The 20,765-nt window shown below is 41.1% G+C and overlaps 1 gene segment (V, D, J or C); it reads left to right on the top strand.

The window, feature by feature from the left end:
* LOC145362568 (Ig heavy chain C region, secreted form-like) overlaps positions 1-13,558 on the top strand; it is a 29,818-nt gene extending 16,260 nt beyond the window's left edge. The window contains 5 exon segments of the C gene segment in view: positions 1,676-2,008; positions 3,200-3,235; positions 11,816-12,115; positions 12,322-12,539; positions 13,529-13,558. Coding sequence covers positions 1,676-2,008; positions 3,200-3,235; positions 11,816-12,115; positions 12,322-12,539; positions 13,529-13,558 — 917 coding nt within the window.
* Positions 13,559-20,765: the final 7,207 nt, after the last annotated feature.

The raw sequence follows: 20,765 nt of genomic DNA, 5'->3' as shown, positions 1-20,765 counted from the left end.
ACAGCAGCCTGGATTGCTGCCAAATACAGTGTGGGATAGATTAGCGTGAAGCTGAATGGACAAAATGGGATTCAGCCATTTAAACAATAAATGTTTCATTCCCTCAAGAAAGGCACATTTTAAATCGTAATCATTCTAATCAAATATTTTCATTCAATGTCCTGTTCGTTATCTGAGTAAATAGTATCGCAAAACAATAAAGTGACCCAATGTTTTTTTTTATTTGTATAGTTTCCAAGTAAATTTCATTCCAATAATTAATGTTTATTAACCACTTCATGAAATGTGAGAGAGAGATGTTGATGGGACCAATTCCCCAGTGAAGTGAAATCGATGCAATGACATGAAATAGTATTAAAACAACATCATAAAACTGAGATGAACACCGGGGATTCCTGGAATATTCTGAAAGTTTTGCACCCGACTGATCTTGTGCCAGGTTTGCACCGTGTTCTATTGTACAGAATAATCTGATTTCTGTTATTGAATAGTTCCTCTCATAGCTGCCCATGAGTGGAGAAATGATCAGTTCATAACCTGATACAATGGAAGATAAAACATTTATTCTTGTGATACTGTGCGATGTGCCGCAAAGTCCTGATATCTTTTGTTCCCAATACCAGTGAATGTTAGACAGCCGATGGCCAATAGAGTGAGCTGTAATGATCTGGATGCTGAAGGAGAACTTTAATGATCTCAGTGTCCGTTCCGATTCATTAACTTCTCCGTCAAAAATCAATTTAATTTTATGTTTCTCTGTCAACTCACTGTTTAATTATGAGGAGGGCGGGAGTCCTATTATTTTCAAAGAGCTGCCTTCGACATTGGGGAAGTTTGACAAATATAAGGAGAAACATTGTGTCGTGTGAGATTTTCTTCTCATCTCCAAACCCAAATTGTACAGTGATAGCCATCCACGCTGCAAATCGAATCGCTTTCTTCATCCCCCGCATTTAGTTACAGAAATCGATAACTTTTTTTCTGATAAATTATGCTTTATTATTGTAAAGTGTCAGAGACCCGGAATTGTTGCAAAATAGACTGACAGTTTATTTATTTTCCAAAAATGTTACTTCATCATTTTTAGATGTGTCTTCTTGTTAGGGGCTTGATAATAAAAGCACCACATTTACAATGGAATTAGTTTTTTTAAAAAAATAAAGAGATGATGAACTGTAATATCACCATCAGAAATAATGGGGACAATACAATGAACAGATTCAGCCAAACTAATAACTCAACACAGGTAAAATGTCCATTTTAATATGAATCTATTGTAAATCTCTGAGTCCATTCTGTTGGGGGTGCGGAAGGTGGGACGTGGATCCAGGCGCCGCCTCCAGCAGGGAATCAACAGGCGGCGCCTGGAAAGCCGCCCCCTTCTGCCGGGTATTTAAATACCGCTCACTGGGACCGGAATCCAACAGTCCGGGAGCTGGTTTGTTCACTGAGTTCCTGACACAACCGTTTCCCCCAAATCACCAGAAAGATGAGGTCGGCCATTTCTCTCAGTTTGTTGCTGACTTTCTTATCCGGTGAGTATTTTTTTTTTATTATTGTTCAAGTCTCTCACTGTTACTGTCTCAGTGTTAGTCTCTCTCTCTGGAATGTTCCAGAGTCAGCAATCATTTCACTAAGATTCATCCTCGTTTTTTTTTAAAATTTATTTTTACAGGTGTCCAGTCGGAGAATGTATTGACTCAGCCAGAGGCAGAGACCGGGCATCCCGGAGGCTCCCTGAGACTGACCTGTAAAACCAGCGGATTCAGTATTGGCAGCACTTATATGTACTGGGTCCGACAGGTTCCCGGACAGGGGCTGGAGTGGCTGCTATGGTACTTTAGTTCATCCAGCAACAACTACATCCCAGCAATTAAGGATCGATTTACTGCGTCCAAAGAGACTTCAAACAACATCTTCTCTTTGGAGATGACGAGGCTGAAGATCGAAGACACCGCCATCTATTACTGTGCAAAAGACCACAGCGAGAGGAACCAGGGATGGACCCGAACAAGAACAGCTCAAGAGGGAATTCAGCAACTTCCATCATAACCTGAAGGTCAGTATCTGTTTTAAATATAATAGTAACGACAGTGATCAGAATCAAAACACAAACTACTTCTGACAAACCTAACTTAGTGAAAATTAAACATTAAATCAGTAAAACACACAGACATAATGAGCCGAGATTTTCACTCTGTTTATATTTACTGTTTCAGCTGGATATAATGCTCGTTTTACTATTTCTGATACTTGGTGGAGGTGTTTCTAGATTGTGTTTTGTAAACAGCTGCATAAATTGTAAATTACATCAGGAATACGGGTCTATTTGAAGTAAATATTGAGCGGCAGTACTGAACAGAGAGTGAGTGCAGTTTTTGTGCGGGTGTGTGTCACTGTGATGCTACGGGGGTCACAGTGCTGAGCACAGCGACATCCTCATACAAAAACCTCAGGGAAAGATATTGTTCAAATTAGCAATCAGTACCACAGCAGCATTTCCAAAGTAAACGAGGCTTCAAAGAAATAATGTGTGGACGTAATATTAGTTTGTGATTAGGTATAAAACTCTTTCCATAAAATCGATATTGACCGACATGCTAAATCGACACGGAGAGTTTAAAATCAATCCGATACCCTTTCTAAATATAATGACCAGGTCAAGCTGAAATAACTCACTCATTCGCTCTTGGATGAGGCAGAATCAGATTTTTCACGGAGCAGTGAAATTAAATCTCTGTATTTTCCAGTTAGCAGATGGGCACAGTATTTGACATTCTGTGTCTCACTGTGATAACTGGGTGACACAACAGTTACTGTCAATACAAAAACCCTCAGCGCTAATTGACCGAGTCTGTTTTACAATCCAGCATTATTTACAGTGCTGTATTATTTATATCCCAGCACTACACAAATAGCGAGAATTAATACGGAAAATTTATGATAACTATTTGATTATCAGTTAGTGTTTTCAATAACTTGATCATGTGATCCTCTGTGAAATATAAAACATTAAGGTTATTTATGTTGACCGAACGGTATCCACCAGGGTAGTAAGAATGTCATGAAAAATGCAGTGATTTACTTTCTCTCTGGCTTGTGATTTTGTTTAAAACCTGATGGATTTCTGCCTATTTTGTGCAGGGATGGTTATTGTATGGCCCAGCCTAGAGAATGTGACACTGTGACGCTATGGGCTACTGGGGACAAGGGACCATGGTGACGGTGGCTGCAGGTAAGAACCATGCATTTATTTAGTCAGTGTTTTATTTGAAGTTTTGTTTTATATTTTTCTCGATTTTATTAATTCACTTGTTCACTGAAATGTGGTTTTTGGATTCTGTGCTGAAAATCTTTACAATGTTTCAGGTGCTCCTGCTTAAATTGGGGTTACAGAATTCTACTGTTAATTGATAAGAGGTGAATTCAGTCTCTTGTTGTGATTTGGTGTTTATCTGCTGAGGACAGTGTGTGTGTCTGGGTTACATTAAATGCCTTCCTTTTGTTAAACAGTTCGGCGTTTCTGCAATGTTTAATCTCAGTGACATCTAGTGGCTGCGAGTTGCACCATCTACTCCACAAGTGTTAAAAATCGAACCCAGTCTGAGCAAGATGTGTTAAAGTTTCTGCATTAATGTCATGAACATGTTCGGCTGAATCACAATGCTGGTTTTGTTATGTTATTGCTGTGCTCAGTTTAATTATTAATTACTTTGGTGATGGGCGGATTGGCTGGATTTTTAACTGAGATTTTCCGCCAATGTGAAATTTGATTCTGTTGAAACTGTTTGTAGAATTGAGCTGTTTCTGCATGATCCGGGGTTCAGTCCCTCAGTGATGTATTTTTCTGGTGAGGAGATTGTCTGTCTTGGTGACATTGAAGAAGTGAAATTTGTGAAATGGTTTGGCGGTTCTGCATTGTTCACACTCCGTCATACTGAGCTGTTAAACACTTTGTGATTGAATCCAGAGTCTGCGGGTTTTAAACTATTTCACGTGTGCCTACACAGAGAAATCAGGCAGGGTTTATTGTATTTGTATTTTTTTTAATCGTAACTGATAATTGCTGGTTAAATCAAACCACCGTTTACGCCATTCGTCCAAAACACAGTTTGCCACTGCATTCCCAATTTGGGGTACGTGCAATGTTTTACCTGATGGCTGCAGGCAAATGTATAAATATGTTTGAAATCTTTTTGAAATATGACCCAATATGAATAGAATGTGGTAAAGTTTCAATGTTAATTTGTTGCACACATTTCACCTCCTCGCAATGCTGTTACTCTTATTCCAGATTTCTGTTTAGTTTAGTCATTCATATATTTGGTGACGAGTTGGTTTGCCGGATTGGATATTTTGATTTTCTTCCGATGATATTTTTGATTTCATTGAATGGCTACATTCAACGGATTCATTCCCTCATTGATTTGTTTTGGTGTGTTTCTGTTGAGGAGGTTCTGTGGTTCGGTCACAATGAATGTTTAAAATGTGCGAAATGGTTTGGTGTTTCGGCATTGTTTCTGCATTGTTTAAACTCGGTGGCACTGAAGTTACATGTTGTCTGGTTAACTGCAAAGAATCGATGAGTGTGAAAATCCTTGTAGGAGAAAAAGGCAGGTTTTGGAAAAAAATAAACATATTACAGCATTTTTTAATTAAATTTTAACTGCCGTTTACAAACTAAAATAAATCGTGACATACAACGTTCATTCGGACACCAAGTCGTTGCTGCATATACAGACTTCTCATTAACAATTTTAATCGTAAAATTAATATAAATTAAATATTTTAAAATCGGTAATATAATTCCATGTTCACCACAGATTGTTTTATATTAATATCATTATTCATTAATCCCTCCAAATAGTTGTACTGTACTTCGCACACAACTGACATGACCTGAAATGTTTTTAGGCTGGAAATATTTTGTGATAATTCAGGAAACTGTTTCAATGATAACAAACTGTTTCCACAGCATTGCTTAGTCCATCAAGATACTTTGCATTAATTGTTATGTCCCAATGAAGTTCGTTTTCACGTAAATACGAATTTTAGAGAAGAAGACGTGGCTATTTGGCATTTTGGGTCCGATTATTACATTCTTTCTGTGGAGGCACAGCATTCCTTCCAATTCATTTGTAGTTGGATGACAAGGCAGTTACTTACTAATGTAATCTCAAAATTTTTGAAATGGTTTGGTGTTTCTCAATTGCTTCTGTATTTTTTGAGTACCGTGATCCTGAGCGGTTACACTTTTTTCCAGCTAAATGAACAAAAAAAAAGTTTAAAAAATTATTTTCAGGATAAAACAAACAAGTATCAAAAAAAAAATGCATGCCAGGGCATTTTATTCATGTTAACTAATAGTTGCAGGTTATAATAAAACATGAATTATAATTCTTACTGCGTCACTATATCTCTGTTAGGGACATTACACTACCCTGAATCTGTTACATTTGATGCGCTTATTTTCAGAAAAAAAGGATATATTTTATGCCCAATTTTCTAGTTTAAGACAGAGAGGTACAGGTAGTTAAAAGTCGAAGGGGATTTTGAAATTAATATCAGTTTAATTTAAAATAAGTTATTAATTGTTTGTTGTAATTTGACAATTGACCACTTAGAATCCCACATTTTGAACAATCTTGACAGAGTGAACACAGTTTTCTGACAGGTGGAATTCGTTAACACTAAACAATGGTTCAATTAATGGTGTTTGAATTGTTGTAAGTGTCAACAGAAACTGGATAGAGATTGACAAGTTAGTACATGAAATTCAAAAAGATTAATTTATATACAAATATTATAATAATATTATAATAGTAATATTTGTTCTACGCTTAATCATAGCATCATGGCCCCATACTGCTGAAAACAGAATAAATGTTGAATAAAGATGAATACATGACAGGATAGAAGAATCAATTCTATTGGAATATTATGTTTAATTGTTATTAATTATTATACTGAAGAAAAAGTCTCGACTTATTTTGTGCATCATTTTTCAATGTTGCAGAGGATTCGAATCAATTGTCCTCATTGAATTTTTCACTGTTTAATTCAGATCTTCTTAAATTAATCAATATTTTCAGTCAGTAAATTATATGGATGATCCAAATTATTCAATCTAAGAAGCAGATTCATCGATCTCAAACTGCCAGGCCGTTACAGCAAATACAAATACAGAAGCATGCATTTTAACACGTTTGTAGGTTATAATAAGGCATTGGCAGTAAAAGTGGAAATGAAAAACATTACAACGTGATTCGATTTTAGCAAATTAATTACAGATGTTTGAATATTTCCATTCAGTAATTTGAAGTTTATTGTTTAAGATTTAATTGAAATCTAATTACTTCACAGTGTTCGAGTCAAAGGCAAGTTTTGAATGATTGAAAACTGATTTTATTACGGAGCACAAATCAGTAACAGGAGAACAAACCACCAATTAATAAAAACAAAATATAATACTGGTGCTAATTAATTCAAAACAAGAAACCTTGAATATTGCACTGGTGTACAAAATACAATCCGTTTTAGAGAATACTTCAGTGTATCAAAAATGAATTCAGAAACAAAACATTTCTTTACTCAGCTCTGCTCAGCTCGATAAAGTATTTTGCCTTTATTCATGTGTTGACTACATTTAATGAAGAAATTAGTTCGTATCGTGTAATGGTTTTCAATGTTAATGTTTCCATGCTTGTTTAATTCTTATGATGTTCTGGCATCTCTGTTAAAGACATTGAACTGTCCTGAAACAGATATTTTTGATTGCTCATTTTCAGCGAAATTACATCTTTATGAGAGGTGATACAGATAGAGATAAATAATTAAAAGTCAAGGGAATTTGTTTTTTTCAAATGACTATCAGTTTAATTTAAAATAGGTTATTTTTTTTGTTGTTGTAAGTTGACTATTGATCAATGAGAATCCAAAAGTTTGAATGAAGTTTACAGATTGAACAGATCTTTCTGCCGGGAACTCGGCTGTTGCACCGTTTGTGTCTGTTCTGTTTCTGAGCGCGTGGTCACCGTGCTGGGGGCAGGAATCTGTCTGACTGGTTATACACCTTCTGGCCCCTTCTGCTGTATTTCGGGGACTGAAATTTGATTTATTTCTTCAATACACTTGTATCTGTGAGAATTATGACTGGCTCGGCGTCTCAGAAATTAGATCCCGAAAGCATATGGTGTCCATCAGAGAAGCAGAAACTTCAGACTGTAGAGGGAGAATTGGGTGATTTTTAAGCAGTGATGTACCCGCCTTGGGAATGTTCGAATAACAAATACAAAGTGAGATTTACTATGTCGTGCTCCGTACTACAGCAGCCCCTGAACTGTTTAGTATGACGATTGAAGGGTCAAATTCATTTACATCTTGTTTTGAATCTTCTAAAGACATTTTAGAGTCATTTGCTCGGCCAGAATTTTTAATCTTCCCTAATTGTTCCTTGAGAAAGTGTTGATATGAAACATCCTTGAATAACAGCCGTCCACCTGCTGCAGACATTCGCCGTGCTGTTGGGCAGGAAGCTCCAGGATTTTGACCCTGCGACCAGGAATGAACCGAGATATTGTTTCAGGTCAGGATGGTGTGTGTTTTGGGGGGGAACTTACGGGTTGTAGTGTTTCAGATGTGGCTGCTGCCCTTGTCCTGTTAGGATGTAAAGGCAGCGGGTTTGGACAGTTTATTCTATGGAGCCTTGGTGAGTTGCTGCAGTGCATGTTGTATATAATACACACAGTGCTGACACTGCTTGTTAGTGATGGAGAGAGTGAATAGGGTGAATGAGGAGGTGGGTAATCTTGTGGGTGGCTTTGCCCTGGATTGTGTCAGATTGCGTGAGGTTTTACAAGTTTCTCTCATCGAGGAAAGAGGAAATTATTCAATTGTGACTGACTTGTGAGAGATTTAAATGTTTTTCCAACACTTGCCCCGCAGTCCGCATTGTGCTCGCTTGTCACTCCCACTGACTGTGTGAGTGGGTGAGTATGTGTGGAGTGAGGGTGGTTTTCCAGACTGAATCAGCCAGATAGAGACTTACACACATCACACACTCTCACACACATAAATACACACATACAGACGCTCATATTCTCTCACACGTACATACACACACTTACTTTCTCTCTCAAACGATATTTCACACACATTCTCTTTCTCTCACGGTCTACATACTCTGTCTCAAATACAAATACAGACACACTCTCGCTCTCTCAATCAGTCTCTCACATCTCATACAGAAAAACACTCACGCACACACTTCCACACACATTCTCTCTAACACACAGACACACACATACGCACACATACACACAAGCATAGTCTCACGCTCTCGCACACGCACTCTCTCTCCCACACTCTGTCACACACACTCAAGTGGTCTCACATTTATTCACACACACTCTCTCTCAATTCCTCTTGCACACACATCTATCTCTCTCTCTCTCTCTCACACACATATATTTCTATCCCTTTTGCACGCACTATTTCGCGCCTTTACATTCTTGCTCTCACACACTAGCTCTCTCACGAACACTGTCTCACAAACATAGACCGAGGCACACGCTCTAACTTATACAGCAAGATGGTAATGGTTGTTGGAGGTCAAACATCTAAGTTGAGATATCACTGCAAGAGTTCGGCAGGGGACTGTTCTGGGACCAACAATCTTCTATTGCTTCATCAATGACACATTCCATCCAACATGAGGTCAGAAGTTGGGATTTCCATGTGTTACACCGGACACAAAGACACAATCAATAAGAAGGGATCTGGCTGAGACTAAGTCCGCCTGGTTCCCCAATACTGGTGTAAACTTGGTGTTTGATTCCTGTGTGACCCTAGTTTTGCTGGAAGCTTCCCTTCCAGCTCCCTCAGTCTGTCTATTTGTTCACTGATCCGTGTTTCTGAAAGAAAGGCCCCGACATTAAAGCAGCTGCCCGGTGATCTACACTGATTCCTGACTTTACACAGCCCTGTTACTGAAAGCTGATCAATGGAGAGAATCGGGAAAAGATCGATGGAGAGGGAGAGGAGGAGGTGGCTCACTGACTCTCTCACCCTCACCCACACTGACTCACTCACCCTCAATCTCTCATCCTCACTCAAATAACTTCACTCACTCACCTTATCTTACCTACCTTCCCTCACTGACACACTCTCACTCACTCACCCTCATTCACTCACCCTCACTCAACCACAATCACTCACCCTCACTCACTCATTCTCATTAACGCTCACTCCCTCGCCCTCACTCCCTCGCCCTCACTCCCTCGCCCTCACTCCCTCGCCCCCACTCACTCATCCTCATTGACCCTTACTCACTCGCCTTCAAGCACTCGCCCTCAAGCACTCGCCCTCAAGCGCTCGCCCTCAAGCGCTCGCCCTCAAGCGCTCGCCCTCACGCACTCGCCCTCACGCACCCAACCTCACGCACTCAACCTCACGCACTCAACCTCACGCACTCAACCTCACGCACTCAGCCTCATGCACTCAACCTCATGCACTCAACCTCATGCACTCACCCGCAGAAACTCACTGATCCTGATTCACCCTGAGTCAGTCACCCTCACACACTCACTCACTCACAATCACTCACTCATATTTGCTCACTCACTCTCATCCATTCTCACTCACTCACCCACAAGCACTCACACACCCTTATTCAACCTCGCTCATTCACTCAAACACACACCCTGACTCACTCATCCTCACACCCTCACTCACGCACCCACATTCACTCTCTCACACGTACTCACCCTCACGCACTCACCCTCACGCACCTTCATTAACTCACTGTCACTCAGCCACCCACACTGATACACCATCACTCACTCAACCTCACTCACTAATCCTCACTCACTGACTTAGACCCTCAGTCAGCCACCAACATTCATACTCACCTTCATTCACTCATCCCACTAATCCACCCTCACTCACCCAGTCTCAAACACCCTCATTCACTCACTCCATTCACGAACGCTCACTCACTCACCCCACCTACCCACCCTCACTCATCCAGTCTCACTCACTCTCACTCACGCTCACTGACTCACCCCATTCTCTCACAATCACTCACTCACCCAACTTACCCACCCTCACTCATCCAGTCTCACTCACTCTCACTCACCCTCACTCACTCACCCCATTCTCTCACAATCACTCACTCACCCCACTTACCCACCCTCACTCATCCAGTCTCACTCACTCTCACTCACACTCACTCACCTACCCACCCTCAATCACCCAGACTCACCCGCACAAACTCAAGCTCAATGACCCTCTCTCTGTGTGTCTCTCTCACTTCCGCCAGGTCACCCATTCAAACTCACGCAAACACATTCACTCACACACCCTCACATACTCGTCATCACGCAACTTCACGCACGCTAACTCACAAATCCTCAATCACTCATCCTCATCAAACACCTTCACTCACTCACCCTCATTCTCCCACCCATCCACATTCATTCTCCCTCACAAACTCTCACACACCACCCTCAATAACACACCCTGACTCACTCACACTCACCCCTCACTTACTCAGTTACATTCACTCCCTCACCCTCATTCACTCAATCTCACTCACTTTCACTCACCCACCTCCACTAACCTTCACACATCCTCACTCACTCTCCTTCATTCTTTCAATCTTGCTTGCCTACACTCATCCAACCACCTTCACTCACCTACACTCTCTCACTCACCGTCATTTACTCACGCTCTCCTACCCTCACCCACACTTACTCACCCTCAATCACTCACCGTCACTCAAAGAAGTTCGCTCACTTAAACTCTCTTACCCACCTTACGTCACGCATACACCGTCACTCACCCACTCTCACTCATTTAATCACTCACCCTCACACACTCACATTCTCTCACCCACACTCACAAAATCTGTGTGGGGAAGGTCTGCAACGAGAGAGAAGAAAGATCTCAAGCGGCAGTTTGGTGTTTAAACGTGGGAGCTGCCCTGGGAGTGCAGAGAGCTGGAGGGAATCGCTGGGGACTCGGGGCCAGAGACAATGACAAAGAGTCAGGGGAGAACAGGAGGCGAGGGAAAGGGCAGAGAGCCGGGGTGGGGGGAGGGCAGAGAGCCGGGGGAAACAGCAGAGAGCTGGGGGAAGGGCAGAGAGGCGGGGGAAAGGGCACTAGTGTGGAGATGCCGGGGTGAGTTTGGTGTGGGCACAGTAAGGATCTCACTGCACCAGGTTAAAGTCCAACAGGTTTATTTGGAATCACAAGTTGTTGGAGCTCCCTCATCAGGTAAGTGGATGGTATGAACGAAGAGAAAACTTCTTCATCACAAGGTGTTGTTTGAGAAATAAATGGTTGCTGCAATAATGGAGAAATTTTTTGCTGTTCACTGTTAATCCAGTGAATGACATGTCATTGTGAGACTAACAGAATGTGTTTTTTTGTTCCTTCCTAATTTGATAGAAGTGGAGACAGGGATATGAGTTTCTACAGAGATGACAATTCCCAAATGATAAAAGTAACATAATTTCAAAGGCGGAAGAAAGTTTTAATCCGGAAGTGTTAGGAAAGTCCATAATTTTAATCAATGTTCGAGATAGAAACATAGAAAATAGAAGCCGGAGTAGACCATTCGGCCCATTGAGCCTAGTCCACCATTCACTTTGGTCAGAGCTCATCAATATCCTGATCACACCTACTACCCATATCCCTTCATCCCTTCAACACCAAGAACTATATCTAATACAGAAACATATTTGTAACAATATGTTTGATGACTTAATAAACGCAAATAAGAGTCTAACTTGTTCAATCGGCTATTCTTTCCCAGTGACACCGTCTCCGCCCACTCTCTACGGCCTGGTCTCCTCCTGTCAGCAACAGAACTCCGACGGCTCCATCACTTACGGCTGTTTGGCGATGGATTACCTTCCAGATATTTCCAAAGTGACATGGAAGAAAAATGGGCAGCCGTTCACCACTGGGTTTAAGACGTACCCTTCAGTGAGAAACACGAAGGGAACCTACACCCTGAGCAGTCAGTTAACCATCAGCAACTCAGCGGGAGAATGTCCCAGAATTGACTGTGAGGTTCAACACAGCAGCTCTGTCAAGAGCGTTGAAATACCATGTAAGTGTTGTGGAGCTTGTGTAAAACAGGAACACTGTGCTTAACACGTAGGGCCTTGGTTATAACTCAGTTAAATAGATGTGCACAATCCAGACCCCTGGATTGTTCCGGCTAGTGTCTATTGACTGCAAATGAGTTGCTAATGTAGACAAAAGTTTAATTGATCCACATTTTCTGGAAATGACGAATGTGCTTTTTTTCTGAAGGTCGTAAAGTTTTCCATCCAACCATTATCCTCACCGTGAGTTCCAGTGAAGAAATCTCAAGCAGCAAATTTGCAACCATCGTCTGTTCAATCATCGATTTCCAGCCAGGGTCACTGACGGTGAAGTGGCTGAAGAATGGGGAACCCGTGGATTCAGGAATTGTCACCTCTCCCCCCTGTCAAATGAACAGGAACTTCTCGGCCAGCAGCCGGCTGACAGTCTCCGCTGGGGAATGGTTCAGCAAAGCGGTCTATACCTGCCAGGTCACTCATCAAGGAAACACTCAGAGTCTGAACATCAGCGCATCTCGGGGTAAGAGACTCAAATCGTGCATAAAATATACCATTCTGCTGTTAATTGAAATTAGGGATCTATTAAAGTTTGTAGAAAGCATCGAACAATTTCTAAGTTATTGTCATGTAGTTTGCTGCATTCGGACAGTGCCCCACTCAGAATTTCATCACAACAGCAATTTTTGTTATTGCTTCCTGAGATGTGCATTTATATTCCATCCCTGAGGGCACTTAAGTGTCAACCACGTTGCTGTGAATCTGGAGTCACATGCATGCCAGGCCAGAGAAAAACAGCAGGTTTACTTTTCTAAAGGACATTCGTGAACCAGGTGGGTTTTTACAACAATGGCTTCATGGTGATCATTTGACTTTTAATCACAGATTTTTATTAAATTCCCATTTCACCATCTGCAGTGGTGAGATTCGAATCTATTTCCCCAGAGCTTTGCCCTAGGTTACAACTCTATTGACAACACACCATGCCACTGTCTCCTTTTCAAATAATGTTCCCTTCTATCTTGAAGTGAGTGAAGTGGCCTTGATGTCACTATTTTTCTTGAGACAGCCGGTAAGACTTGGAGAGACAGTCGGTATCGGACTGTTTCACAGGTCACAGCACAGGGGTAAAATATTGCAAAATGCATCTTAACCTTATAAACCAACGGGCAGTACTTTGTCCCTGAGTTCAGGATGGTATCAGTTGTAATGCTGATTCATGAGAATGATACAGCAGCTACAATACTTTAATAAAGGGAATAATTTCATAGAACAAGCTGGTTTGCCATCGCCTATAGAAATTGAAGGCCGATAGTTGGAGATTGATACTTCGAAGGCAACTTCGTCTCATTCAGGCTGAAGACTGCTGTCCTGTCTCTGAAGGGGAACTACGGTTGATTTTCATTTCTCATTCACAGGTCCTCTCCAATGCCATGAATCCACAGTGAAGATACAGCCACCACCAATAGAACAGGTCTTACTGGAGGCGACCGCGACCTTAACCTGCATCATTTCTCATCCTCCTGATGGAGTTAACGTGTCCTGGATCCGAGACAGGAAGTATTTAAAATCAGAGATTGCCGAAAAGCCCGGAGCGGATCGTGACAGCGTGATCAGCAAATTAAGCATCTCCACACAAGCCTGGCTGAGTGCGGCTGTGTTTGAGTGCGTGGTGAGCCATCAGGATCTGCCGACTCCTTTAAGAACATCTATCCACAAGGAAACAGGTGAGCTGAGAGATTGGAGCAGTAAATGTAGGGTCAAAATGTAGGCAGGGTCCTGAGGAATGTGGAGGAACTGACAGATCTTGGGGTTCATATCCACAGATCTCTAAAGGTTGCCACTCAAGTGAATAGAACCGTGAAGAAGGCTTATAGTGTTTTAGCGGTTATTAACAGGGGATTTGAGTTTAAGAGCTGTGGGGTTATGCTGCAATTATATTGGACAACATTTGGAATATTGTGTGCGGTTCTGGTCACCTCACTATAAGAAGGATGTGGAAGTATTGGAGAGAGTGCAGAGGAGATTTACCAGGGTGCTGCCTGGTTTGGAGGGTAAGTCTTATGAGGAAAGGTTGAGGGAGCTGGGGTTTTTTTCTCTTTAGAGCGGAGGAGGATGAGAGGGGACTTAATAGAGGTTTATAAGATGATGAGGTGTATAAAGAGAGTGGTCGTGCTGAGACTATTTCCTTGCATGGATGTAGCTGTTACTCGGGAGCATAACCATAAGGTCCATGGTGGGAGATATAGGAGGGATGTCTGAGGTAGATTATTCACTCAGAGTGATTGGGGTGTGGAATACATAGCCTGCTGTGATAGTGGAGTCGGACACTTTAGAAATATTCAAGCGGTTATTGGATAGGCACATGTAGCACACCAGAGAGATAGGGAGTGGGATAGCTTGATCTTAGGTTTGGACATAGCTCGGCACAACATTGAAAGCTGAAGGGCCTGTACTGTGTTTTCCTGTTCTATGCTTCTCTGTAAATGCATCACTGTGTCTGTCTCCAGTGGATGTGTACTAGTCAATATTTAATATTCAGTGCATTCATGGTCTCTTCTGACTGGAAACTCTACCAACTGAAAGACTCTGGGCCGATCGATATTTTTACGGGGAAGTTTGATGTGTTGATGAATAAAAAGTGAACTGAAGGCGATGTTATTGAGTTTAGATCGAAGAAGAAGAGGAGAGCCTGATGTGGTGCATAAAAACCAGAAAACCAAAAAGAAAAGTAGATCAGTTGGGCCGAATGGCCTGATTCTGTGCTGTAAACTTTCTCAAACTTTCCAGTCCGTCCCCCTTAGTTATTTCAGAAAACCATGGTGTTCATCGCTCCTCCAAGCTAGAAGTCAAAAATGGGAACAGTTAAAATCAAAAGGGAAGCAAACTTTCCTGATATCTAACCAGCCGTTTCATTTGTGTCCAGAATTTTCCAGTTTATTGACATTTATTGTACATTTTCTACAGATCCAAATCCGCGGGAACCGGTCGTCTCTGTCCTCCTGCCCTCGGCAGAGGAAGTCTCCGCTCAGAGTTTCATCTCCCTCAGCTGCTTAGTGAGAGGTTTCTCCCCCCGAGAGATCTTCGTCAAGTGGACCGTCAACGACAAGCCGGTGAATCCCGGGAACTACAGAAACACCGAGGTGGTGGCGGAGGACGGCAATAGCTCCTTCTTCATGTACAGCCTGTTATCCATTGCAGCAAAGGAATGGTCCAGCGGCGCTTCTTACTCCTGTGTGGTGGGACATGAAGCCATCCCCTTGAAGATCATCAACAGAACAGTTGACAAATCCAGTGGTAAACCCAGTTTTGTGAACATTTCCCTTGCACTGATGGACACTGTTAATTCATGTCAATGAGAATCACTCGGTTACATTAAAAACTACAATAAAGATAATAAAATCATTTTCCTCTAACGATAAATGAAATACCCAATTGTTTAATTGATTTTTTCCAGTTTCACTTCGATTATACCTTTGGTTTGAGTCAGATATTTTCGGGTCCCGAGCCCAAATCTTGTTGAATCAGTTCTCCCAGCACAGACACACCCTGGGTTAGAAATAGAGTAGAGCACATTTATTACAGAATTCTGCAAAGTAACTTCACTGACTTTCCTCCCGCTGAGGAAAAATCCGACAATTTCAACATTTCTGACAAACGCAACATGTATATTTCTGAGTTCCTGCTTCCCTCATTGTCCATGCCTTTATCCATTGATGTCAGCTTTCTGCTGCTACACCACATCTCATGGGAGCTGAAGTGAGGGTCACACAGAAACATGGAACAACAATCCTCCCATCAGAGAGAGGGAGAGTGAAATTGTTAACCTACCGGATTCCTACTCAAAGAGAGAGGAGGATCAATGCCTAACCCATGTTCCACAACTTCCTCAATGAAGAGAGGAGAACTGTCATTATTTAATCCACTGCACCTCCATCACCTCAGTGGTTAGAACCATCAGATACATCGCATCACTGGGTAGAGAGAGGGAAACTCTGAGCTCACTGTCCTCCCTCTCCCTAAGTAGCGTGTTTGGAAGGGACCAGCTCTCTACTATAAGGACCCAGTTGCCAATAGCACAAACTAGTTTACTCGCTGCTGATATTTAAATATCATTACCTTCATCATTGTAATACACATAACCTTACGCAAAACAATTTAAACATGTTTCAACATTCTTTTTCATGTGCTGGCATTGATTCCCCATAATACAAATTTAAACAAGTAATATAATCCTCCCCGATTTTCACTGTTCTGCCACTAAGATTTCTGAGATGCATCAATGAATTATTTTATTCTTTCTCCCGATATCACGGTGCCACTCACACAAAATAAATTTATACAGCAACACATTGAAAATGTGCTCTATTATTCGTATTGACTGGATCATGTTCAGTTATTGATTGGTGGTGAAAATTGAAGCAAGAGTTAGCAAATACACACAATGACAATACTGCCCAAAACTGTCACAATTATAAATACACACATAGGCGTACACACTAAAACACACACACACACACACACACACACATCGACACAAATGCATAAATATATGCACAAATACACATATTCATAAATATGCACACAAATATAGAAAGACACATTCAAATACGCACACACAAAACCATGCACAAATACAGAAATACGGACAGGGGCATTCAAATACAGGCACAGAAACACACAAATGCACAACACGTACACATGCACAAAACCACACAGATACGTGCATACACAACGATACAACTTCACACAACATAGACGCATGCAATACTTACACAAACGACCATACATGCGGAGAAATATGAATGCGCACACAAATGCAATCATGGACAACACATACATAAACACAAATACACACTTACACAAATAGACACAAATACACCCACACAAGAAAAAAATCACCCATACACAAATACATCTACACACAAATAAACATCGGCACGCACACACACACACACACACACACATATTCTCTCTCTCTCTCTCTGTTACACACACACACTAATATATAGACTCGCGCTTGTACAAACAGGCACTAAAACAGCAACATACGCATACAATCAAGTACATACTAACGCACGCACACGTATACACATAAATCACACAAGTACATACATTTATGTGAGCCGGTACGCAGACCCGAACACAAACACATACATTCATAGGCACAACACAGACAGATACACATGCATGCAGATCCACATAAATACGCAAACACTAACACATACTCAAATAATTATATATATACATAACATATGTATGTATGTTAGCACACATTCACGCTGACAGAAATATGGATATAGAGACACAAAATGTTATACACATTGACAAACATGTATGGAAATGCAAATAAACAAATAAGCAGACTGTATACAGATGAACTGACAGCAAAACAATTGCACGCAAACATGTAGACACAAACATTCGCATGTTCATACAGCACATAACACCATAGCACATATTACTACATATCGAAACAAAAACATCAAGACATCGTTATAAAGAACCATCAACACGTATATACATACATGTTAACACGTACACACGCACGCACATGGGAAACAGACGCACACAGAAAGGGAAACAAACATTACTAGAAGGACAGAAATTTTCACATAGTAATAGGCAGAAACGCATGTGCACCCATTAAGAGTGGCATTAATACATATACATAAACTTAACTCAATAGTAGAGCCACACATACACAATGATAGAAGAATAAAACATACACACAGATGCAGACACACAACTACACAAATCAACAAAAACAGGTAAATTAACGTGTACATTAAAGCTCTTGTACATATATTAACTCACAGCCAAAGATTAATGCGGAGAGCACGAGATGATCATGTGCACGCACACAAATGCAACATCTTAAATACAAATGGTAGGTAAATGATGAAAGTAAAACTTAAACATGAATTTTAATGGACATATCTACCGACAAATAGCCCAATGTACATTGCACCGAAAACACGTTGAGAAACTGGATTAAGCTCGTGACCTTCTAACCATTACAACCACAAATAAGAAAAGATCAGAAATTACATCCCAGTTCTTAAACAGCAACATTCACAGTTTACAGATCAGTCACAATCTGTGAAAACAATCATTGATCAGTGAACGTTCCTCCATATCAGTCATAATATTCTTCAATGAAGGATCGTGCCAAATTGATCAAAAATGAACTAACACTCAAGAAAACATCTTCAGTGCTTTCTGACATGGACTGTCCAAGGAATGTGCGTAAAGATCAAGTGTGAAAATAATTACGGAGATCGGTTACTGAGTGTCCTGAATTTAACAGTAAATATACATTGAAAATTATACAAGAGAATAAACTAACCGCTTATGGAGGAGAACGGGGAAAGAAAAAGTAACAGCAAGATTACCTGGATAAATAAAGTAATCTAATTTCATTTCCTGGTCTCCGTTCCCTAGACCCCACCGATCGCATCTGGATTGAAAGTAATGAGGATAATAACAGGAACATCTGGACAACCGCTTCCACATTCATCGTCCTGTTCTTCCTGAGCATTTTCTACAGCACTGCCGTCACTCTGGTGAAGGTGAGATGATTCAGTTCACTCACATTTCAAACTGGCTGAATGGATTTGAAAAATGTCTCAATGTTTCACTGATTAAAAACTCTAACATTAACGTCCCGCATCATAAACATCTGCTTCAATATTGTCTCTTTATTTTACAGATCAAATGATGGGTTGAATGTTCGACGATAAGATGATTATGAAGATCTCTCTATGACTCAAATGCAATATCTGTTCTCGGTTATTCTATTCTCTCAGTTTATCATTCTGAATCTGTAACTGAGGCAATCATAGACGTTATTTCAGTTTCCAGTGTGAAAAGTACGTGACTTGATTTTTGTTGTAATGTAACTCTGGTTAATAGTTTTCCCGCAGTTTAAATTTCATGTATACATAAGCAACTTTTCTCAATCCTTATTCACATCTGATAATTCATCTTTCTATTAAGGTCTGTATTCTCTTTGTGGTGTATGTAACAGATGTACAAATATTGATGGATTCCCTGTGCATGTGTTCTGTTCTCAATGTGCAGCTCGATCGTTATGTTCACTTTTGTAACATAAAAAGTAATTTCGCTGTAAAATATTCTCTGATTTTTTAAATAATTTTTAAATAAAAAAAAATTGTCTCTGGCTTGGCTTAATTCCGTTCTCCGAAACCCACCCACTCGGCTCCATTTTCGCTATTATGTGGTTTGCCCCCTTTCCCAGACAGGCATGTTCCCGCAGTCATGTGTGAGATGTGGTTGATCTCAAGGCAGTGAAAGAGTCACTGCGCCACCCAGTGACCCATCCGTGTAAAGACACCTTCATCTCTGCCTTTTTAGGTTAAAATCCAGAGACAGAATGAGTGAAGAATGAAGAGAACCTCGGTGATTTCACTCATAAACTGATCTGTCACAGACGAGTTTCAGGTAATTCTAAACAGCAAAGGCTCTGCTTCATCAGGGGCCGATGCAGGACATTGTAGGCAGACAATATTTCCCTTCACACTGTCTACTATTTCCATTAGATCCCTCCCGCTTTACTATTTGTTCCTTTCCATGGAAACAAGGAAATATTTTTTTCCTCAAATAGCTTCTCAAACCTGCTGCACGACACTTGAGAGTAAAGTGATACAACACCACCATCTGCTGGCGGGCGACAACGACTGCAGGCGCTGGTGCTTGTGTGTCTGCGAGCCGGTTGCTGAAAAATGAACATTGAACGATATTGTCCGAGATTGGAGTTCATAGAAGGATGTCGGCTGGTTGTTGGGAGGCCAATAGAAAATGCCGAATCTTGTCAGTACACCCTTCCTATTCCTGCACTCTACCCATACTGCCTCGCTGTATAAGCCATGCAAAGCACATTGGGTGCAGTCCTCCTGCAGTACTGCTGCAATATTCTCCTTACCAGTCTTGAAAATGTCCTTCCCCTGTTACATCACTCTCCATCCTGCTTGAATTATCTGTATCCTTGTACGTTAAGCTGTCATTCCTCTCCTTTCCTTAACCAAGTCTCTGTAATAGCAGCAACATCACAGTTCCAAGAACAAATCCAATCTCCAAGTCCATCAGCCTGACCTGTTACACATTTTGTATTGAAACAAATGCAGGTCAGCCTGCCGGACCCGCTTTAATTAGGAGCCACACTATTTCTGCTCTTTCTCTGAACCTTACTGGCCCTGTTCTCTAGTTCCACTTCAGCTAATTCACCTTTGCTTTATTCCCCTCTTCCTGGTAGATTTCCTTCCCTAAAGCACATTCGTGAAAGAAATTGGTCCTTTCGACAATCAAATATGGTTTTAAGGTCATCAGTAGATTTTTATTTCCAGACAATTTTTATTTAATTCAAATTCCATCTGCTGCAGTGAGCGGATTCGTACCTAGAACATTAACGACATGAGGAATCCTTCCTGAAGTTATGGCATCAGTAAGAGCTACTCAGAAAATTTCCTCAGTTTTCCTTCCAAGGACTGACTCAACCATCAGCAACTTCTGTTTGTCCCACGTCACTTTCTGAACTGTAATACCTGATAGACACCTACCCAACTGGACATGGCAGTATGGACCCGGGTAGTAAGGGACACAAGACACAGCAACACCTCTCCACTCAATTCCCTA

This window comes from Carcharhinus amblyrhynchos, unplaced genomic scaffold (genome assembly GCF_965287045.1).
Source record: "Carcharhinus amblyrhynchos unplaced genomic scaffold, sCarAmb.v2.hapA scaffold_38, whole genome shotgun sequence".
Lineage (NCBI taxonomy): Eukaryota > Metazoa > Chordata > Chondrichthyes > Carcharhiniformes > Carcharhinidae > Carcharhinus > Carcharhinus amblyrhynchos.
The sequence above is the reverse complement of the archived record's forward strand: the minus strand, read 5'-3'. Positions and strand labels throughout refer to the sequence as shown.